Consider the following 7,867-nt stretch of genomic DNA (forward strand, 5'->3'; position numbering starts at 1 on the left):
CCTCTCACCCACCAGCACCCCCAAGTCCTTCTCGCTGGGCTGCTCTCCATCTGCTCATGCCCAGCCTGTCCCCTGATACTGGGGGTTGTCCTGGCCCAGGTGCAGCACCTTGAGCTTGGCCTTGTTGATCCTCATGGATTCCTGTGGGCTCCTTCTTGAGCTTGTGCAGATCCCTCTGGACAGCATCCTGTCCTTTAGGAATGTCAGCTGCACCACACAGCTTGGTGTCATCTGCAGACTTGATGAGGGTGCACTCAACCCCTTTGTCCGTGTGATGAATCAGGATGACATTGGTCCCAGTACAAATCCCTGGGCAGCACCACTGGTCACTGATGTCCTACTGACTAGGACTCCAGATTTGTTGATCACTACCCTCTGGATGCCAGCAATTTCCTATCCCTGTAACAGTTCACCCATCAAATCCATCTCTCTCCATTTTAGAGGGAAGGATGTTGTGGGGAGCCATGTCAAAGTCCTGATAAATGACATCTGCTCCCTTTCCCTTGTCCACAAGTGGAGTCACTCCATCACAGAGGGCCTGCAGGCTGGCCAGGCAGGACTTGCCCTTGGTAAAGCCGTGCTGGCTGTCCCAAATCACCTCCATGTCCTCCATGTGCCTTAGCACAGCTTCCAGCAGGATCTGTTCCATGATCTTCCCAGGCATAGAGGTGATGCTCACAGCTCAGCTGTTCCAGGGGTCCTCCTTTCTACCCTTTTAAAAGATGGGTACAATGTTTTCCCTTTTCCAGTCACCTGGGATTTCACCTGACAGCCACAACTTTTCAAATGTCAGGGAGAGGGGTTTGGCAACTACATCCTACATCAGCTCGTTGCCTCACAACTCTAGGATGCATCTCCTTGGTCCTGTACTTTTAAGTTCTTCAGGTAGCCATGAACCTGAATTTTACTTAGAGTGGGAGAGACTTGGCACACACAGTCCCCATCTTGCTGTTTGTCCACTCAAGGGATGTGGGAAGAGGGGTTACCATTGAAGATGCCATGAAAAGAAGTTATTTTGAAGAAACTTGAGTTCCTCAGCCTTCTCCTCATTTGTTGTTACCAGCGTACCAGCACTGTCTGTCAGGGGACACACCTTCTTTGGTCTCCATTTTTTGGCTGGCATACTTTCCTGTTATTCCTTGTGTCCCTTGCCAGGTTCAATCCAGCTTTGCCTTGGCCTTCCCCACCCCAACCCTACTATGCTCTTCCCAGGATACGTGCCCTTGTTGCCACTGCTTCTCCATTTGCTTATTTCCTATTAATTTGACCAGCAGTGCCCTAGTGAGCCATGTCAGTCTCCTCCTGCCTTCCTTGTCTGATTTCTTGCTCCTGGGAATTGCAAGCTTTTGCTCTCTTGGAAATTTGTCAGCTCTGTTCCTTTCCTTTGTCCCTGAGGGCAGTCTCCCAGGCAATCTCATTGACTATGTCCCTGAAATGCTGAAGGTCTGCTTTCCTGAAATTCAGGGCCCTCTCTTGACTCCTTTCCTGACCCATATCCCTCAGGACTGTGAATTCCACTAAGGCATGATCACTGATCCCAGGCTGTCTCCTGGCTTGCCATTCCCCATCAGCCCCCATGCGTTGGTGACCAACAGATCCAGGTGACATCTCCCCCATTGTAGGGCTCGCTACTCCCTGGGTCAGGAATTTATCCTCCATGCTTTCTAGGAATCTCAATATTGCCTACAGCTCCTTTTCCAGCCTGGGCAGGGTGTTGTGGTCCCCCAGCAGCAGCAGAGCCTGTGAGCAGGGTGCTCCTGCAGCTGGAGCAGGAAGGCTCCGTCCGCGGGCTCTGCTGGGCCGGAGCCGGGCACAGGCCCCGCCAAAGGCTCCCGGTGCTGCCCGGGCTGGGATCAGCACCCACCAGCTTCACACTGGCTCATGCCTGTTCTTCAGAGACTCTCACACTCAGCTCTTGATGGGCAATCCCTCTGTGTCTCTTTCTTCCCTCTGAACAGCCTGTGGCCATTGTTAGTCACATTCAGTCATGGGATCCATCCCACCGAGTTTCAGGAGCGACAACAAGGTCAAAACTGTCCAGCAGTATGGTGGCTTCCAACTCCTCCTGTTTGCTGCTCATGCTGCAAGCCCTGGTGTAGGGACACCTCAGCTGGGCTGTCAGCCACAGCACCTTTCTGGAGGAAAAGGCTGTGGTTCTGATAAGTCTCTATGCTTGCTTTAGTTTCTCTGAAATCTTGGTAATTTTTTTTTCCAGGGTGTTCCCTTATTAGAATTTTTCCTTCCAAATTTTTATCTAGAATTGTGTGCTGCTCTTCAGTAGTTCTGCAGACGTTTTCTCAGGTGGAACTGGAGGGCATTAATGGTATCCACACCTGCCAAATTGCTGTTTAAGTCCTGTGGTGTTGTCATTTACAGCGAGACAGTGATGATGACGATGACGATGATGACCGAAGCACCGATCGGGAAGATGGACCACTGGAAGAGCAGATAGAGCGCTTGCAGGAAAAAGTAGAGTCAGCCCAGAGTGAGCAGAAGAATCTCTTTCTTGTTATATTCCAGGTAATGATGGTCAAAGTGTCTTCTCAGTTTAGATTTCAAAGTTACTTGATTTATAAGTTTTCAGCATCACTACTATCTTGGGCATTTTCTTGGAATAATCGTATGGGAAGGGGTTGATGACTTCACCATGGGTTAGAGTCAATCCACATCATCCCTCTGTAAAGACTGGTTTGGAACAGGATCTGATGAGTTTCAAGTGCTTAGGAAGAGAGGAGTTCTGCTAGCACACAATTTCCTGAACAACCAGAAGGTAACTAGTTTATTTTCATACTAAATTCAGTATTTGCCAGGCAAAATAATTATTCTTTTAAGTGCTGTTTCAAAGCTTCTGACACCCATATCCTCTTACCTTAGGTTAGGATTCTTTAGTTTAATGAGACTGAACAAGTTTGGGTTTTTTCTCCCCTACTGCAGCGTTTCATTATGTTGTTAACGGAGCACTTAGTGCGCTGTGAGACTGGTGGAATTGATGTATTTACACCTTGGTACAAGAGCTGTATAGAGAGGTTGCAGCAGATCTTCCTGCAGGTAAGTTTCATTTCTCAGCTGGAAGGGTGTTGCAGGGCCATGCTTCCCGGGGAAAGCTCGGCTGCTGGAGGGCTGAGGCTCCCCGGGAGTAGCAGTAGGTGGCAGCAGCACCTTTTCCCAGGGGCTGCTGTGGGGCCAGGTCACAGCTCTCCGGCTCTGGCCAAATCCCTGCCGCAGTCAGGTGGAGTGACTGATCCTGAGTGCAGAATTTCCTCACTGTTAGCGTACTGCAAAAATATTTAAAGATGTGCTTATGAATTTCACCGATTTACACCTAACTGCGTGTTTTTAGTAAGGGCAAAGTTGTGAACAAGCAAGAATGCTAAAATAGACATGTTTTAAATAAGTGAATTTAAATATTGCAGGATTCCTTTTAGTGGGGTTTGTAAATATCTATGAAACATGTTTTTTTAATATTTGGCTCTGTATTAAATCAGTTAATAAGCACAGGTGGCTGGATGAAAGTGATTAGTTACAGGAGGTTATATCTGTGTGAGCACAAGATGTGTTGAAGAATGGAAGCATTGGTGTAATTGTCCCTTGGGATGAATCCTTCCCTGGTAGTAGATGTCTTCAGAGGAAAGCAAATACCATGATTCTCCCAAGATACCTGCAGTGGCATTGGATCCTACACACAGCTCAGGATCCATGAGGGAGGAGTTACAGGGAGCGCAAGGCAGGATTTCAGTACAGGCTTCATTCTTGCAGTCAGCAGTGCCTCTACATCATGCTTTTCTTATCCACAGCTTCTGTGTTGTGGAAACTTAGATGCGCTAAACAATTCAGATTAGAACACTTGTGGTTCTTGCATATCTTACTTCTCTGCCTATTCTGATATAAATGTAAAAACAGTAAACGTATATTGTTTGTTTTTGTGTTTTTTATCTGCCAGCACCACCAGATAATCCAGCAGTACATGGTGACACTAGAGAACCTCCTGTTCACAGCTGAACTGGACCACCACATTCTGGCTGTGTTTCAGCAGTTCTGTGCTCTGCAGGCCTGAGGGATCTTCCGTGGACAGAGTCTTGTCTGCAGGACTTTAGTGAAATTTAATTTTTTTTAATGGCAAAACTTAACATGGGGATGGAAGAATTTTTTTTACTAAAACTGGCTTTCACGTGCTCCTATATACAACAAAAGAGTGTTCTAAAAAAACCAAACTGTGTAAGCATTGTAAGCCTTAAAAGTTATGACTAATAGGGGATATTTGTGAAGTAAAGTATTAATTCTTTTTGTTGTCTTTTAATTTAGTTTGACTTTTCTCTTCATGGTGGTAATTTTATTTCTCCCCTCTTGCCTATATAAAAATCAGGCACACTCCTCCCCCAAAAAATATTTCTAACCTTGCAACAAAAGAAGCCAACCCCAAGCAATGGAATTTGTTTCCTCTGCTTGTCCTTTAAATCAGATTAATTGCAGAAATGAGGAACAATTCATAGTGTTTTGTGAGTAGGAAAGGGGATGCACCTTCTCAGTGAGCAGTAGGATAAGTTCTCTAGTGTATGACATAGGAAAACTATCTTAATTTTGGGCATGTGAAACACATTTTCACAAAGTAGCATAGAGCATACAAATTTGTTTTATTACCAAGCCAGATAGATTTTTCACAGTTTGAAAAAACATATAGTACAATTGAAATATGTTTTATAAATGTATTGTCTAGTGTCTTATTACAGTATCTATAAACAGTCATAGAGAAACTTCATGGACCACTTCTGAAAAATGCAATTCTTTTTGCGTTGTGGTCAAGAAATCATTAACTGCTCTTGGTAGCAGTCTTCTCTTTTAAACAGAGACAGTAAGCAAGAGTTGGTGTGGAACAAACTTCTGACTTCCATGCTGCAAGCCTTACCTAGGAATTGGGAGCTCCAGCCCTAGATGCCCCAGACAGGGCTGAGCTTGCTTTTTTCTTTCAGCCTGTAACTCATTGGACTGTCACATTTGTGCTGGGCTGGACCTGCAGGCCTGCAGGATGTCAGAAATCTTTCTGTTAGTGACAGTGGATGAACCAAGTGCTCGCACTTCATCTGGCTTGGCAGCAACTGTTGCATCTGCTAGGCTGCCCTCGCTTTAAACATGACAGCAGCACGTTGCTCCCATGTCTTGAGAAGTGTTTTAATGCTGAATTAAGCGATACACATTACAGGAGAGGCCTAGACTGAGAACACAACTGAAAGTAGAGCAGACTTAGTTTTAAGTTAGGCCAGTAACATGAGGTACATAAGAGCCAAACCAGAGTGTTCTGTACCACAGTGAGCAGCAGAGACACTGCCTTAGGTGCTCAGGTCCGTCAGCATGCAGGGGGCTTCCAAGCTGTTTATGGTCTCTTCATTTTGCAGGTGAATGTTTTAAAGAATTTCATACTCAGTGCTGTTTAGCTTAGGAAATTATGTGCTTTGAGTAATTTTGTTCCTGTACAAATTATTTTTTTTAGGTATTATACGTAGAAATGCATTTCACCTGTACATTGACCAATGACCTCCTGAATAAGCAAGGAGGGTAAAAAATTGAACATTTTGCTTTGACCTTTCATCTGATTTTTGTGTGTGGCCTGTAGCAACCCTGTATATCCTCATAGACTTAGATCTGTTACTTCTACTTTTTCTGCTTGCCCTTTCTGACTTGACTGATTTTCCACCCCCCGCCATTCTTTCAGGGTGTATTGTTATTTGTTGTAAATTTGCTTTATGCAAGGATTTTGTCAGTCATGCACGGACTTACGCTTCAGATATTTCTCTGTTAATGTTCTGGAGTAATCAAATAGGATTTTGTGTTGGTTTTTTTTTTTAATTTTTAGGAAACATTTAATACTTTAAAGGTTTTGATTGGAGTTTAATAGTTTTTTCATTGGCTTGGGTCAGTATCAGTTCTGATATTAACTAATGAGTGAGGGTTCTGACTATAAATGTGACTTCTGTAAAACTGGTAATGCAGTTAGAACTTGCAAACCTGTAACTTTCTTTGAGCCTTGACAAATACCGATGCTGGGGATACAGTTGCAAATGCTTGAGTGTAATCCTGTGTTTTAAAACCAAATAGCAATGTCTTTCAAAACTGATTTAACTTCCAATCATGCCAAGCTTTGAGCATGGGCTTTGGTTGCATTTCTTGAGTCTGTTGGACACCTTCACCTTCTTTTAGGTGTAATGGTGTACACCTGACTTGACTGGGAAATTGGCTGGATCTGTAGCAAAGAATGAAATGCTTATGTAGTGATACCAGTCGCTAACTGGAGAAACTTGGAACTGCTGAAATATGAAGTGGTGGATAGTGTAAAGATGCTGTAGAAATGTGGTGTGGTTGGAAAAAAATGCACAGATAAAAACAAAAATAAATGAAGGTGAAGCAGGTTGCTGCTGAGTGTGTTTGTCCAATCTCTTTGGGGGACACTGAAGCAAAATTGTCATGCTGGGTTATGCTGGTGTTAAATGCAGAGGGGTGTGGAGCAGTTTTGTTTCCCAACAGTTTTGTTTCCCAGTTCTGGTACCCTGACTTAACACACAAGCCTTCACCTCCTTGCACTGCAGCTGGTCTAACACGCTCCCCCCCGCAGCCGTGTGAGGCAGGCATATGTGCTGCTAAGGACAAGGAGGCGCTGGTGTAGAAATGCTCCCTGTCCCTTGCCACCTCTCGTCCTCTGGGAAAGGGAAGTGCTGCTGCAGGAGGGCAGGAGGGTGTGGGCTGGTGCAGATGCTGCAGTAGTCAGTGACCACCCCCATCTGCCCCAGAGAGGAGTTTAAGAGCCCAAAACAGCACTGTGAAACCATGACAAGGAGGACTACCTCCAAAAGCCCTGCTGGGACCTGCCCCCTCCTCTAGCCAAATCCCTGTGCCACTTCCTTAGGTCTTGCAAGGCCTTAAAGCCTTTGCTTGGTGGGCAGGCAGGTTACTGCGTAGCTGCAGAGAACATTGAAAAAGTGAAAACCTATTATTGGAAGCATCATGTGCCCTTCCCAGGCATCTTGTCTCCTGTAACAAAACCACAGAGTCAATTAGGTTGGAAAATACCTCTGAGGTCATCAAATCTGGCCTATGACTGAGTATCACCAGGTCAACTAGACCATGGCACAGCCGTGTCCATATCTTTCCTTGAACACTTAAAGGCATGGTGACTCCACCACCTCCCTGGGAAGCCCATTCCAATGTCCAGTCACCCCTTCTTTAAAGAAATCTTCCTGATGTCTGACCTAAACCTTTCCTGGTGCTGCTTGAGGTGCCATGTCCTCTTGTCCTGTCACTGGTTGCCTGGGGGAGACCGACCCCCACCTGGCTACAGCCTCCTTTCACAGAGTTGCAGAGAGGGTAAGGTCACCTCTGAGCCTCCTTTTCTCCAGGCTGAACAAACCCTACTCCCTCAGCTGTTCCTGGGCTCTTCACCAGCTCCATCAATCATCTCTGGGCATACTCCAGCACCTCAATGTTCTTCCTGAATTGGGACCTTGAACAGGATGCAGATCTCAAGGTGTGGCATCACCAGTGCCTTGCTGGTCACACTATTCTGATACAGGCCAGGATGCCACTGGCCTTCTTGGGCACCTGGGCACACTCCCAGACTGATGCTGGCCAGCACCCATAGGCTCTTTTCCACTGGGCCTCTTTCCAGCCACCCTGCCCCAGCCTGCACAGGGTTGTTGTGACCCAAGGGCAGGACCTGACACTTGGCCTTATTGAACCTCACACCTTTGCCCTTTGGCCCATCAATCCAGCCTGTCCAGATCCCTCTGCAGAGCCTTCCTGCCCTCCGGCAGGTTGACACCCGCACACAGTTTGCTGTCATCAGTGAATTCTGCTGAGGGTACAGTCGATCTCATACAGA

The 7,867-nt window shown here is 46.1% G+C and overlaps 1 protein-coding gene across 1 annotated transcript in view; it reads left to right on the forward strand.

Moving 5' to 3' along the window:
- The window catches only part of NCBP1 (nuclear cap binding protein subunit 1), a 28,945-nt gene extending 23,596 nt beyond the window's left edge, over positions 1 to 5,349 (forward strand). The window contains exons 21-23 of the mRNA XM_026796801.2: positions 2,377 to 2,520; positions 2,935 to 3,048; positions 3,941 to 5,349. Of these exons, the coding sequence (XP_026652602.1) occupies positions 2,377 to 2,520; positions 2,935 to 3,048; positions 3,941 to 4,054 (372 nt within the window). The 3' untranslated portion in view covers positions 4,055 to 5,349. The remainder of the gene's footprint in view (positions 1 to 2,376; positions 2,521 to 2,934; positions 3,049 to 3,940) is intronic.
- The last annotated feature ends 2,518 nt before the right edge of the window (positions 5,350 to 7,867 follow it).

The sequence above is a fragment of the Zonotrichia albicollis genome, chromosome Z (genome assembly GCF_047830755.1).
Source record: "Zonotrichia albicollis isolate bZonAlb1 chromosome Z, bZonAlb1.hap1, whole genome shotgun sequence".
Taxonomy (NCBI): Eukaryota; Metazoa; Chordata; class Aves; order Passeriformes; family Passerellidae; genus Zonotrichia; species Zonotrichia albicollis.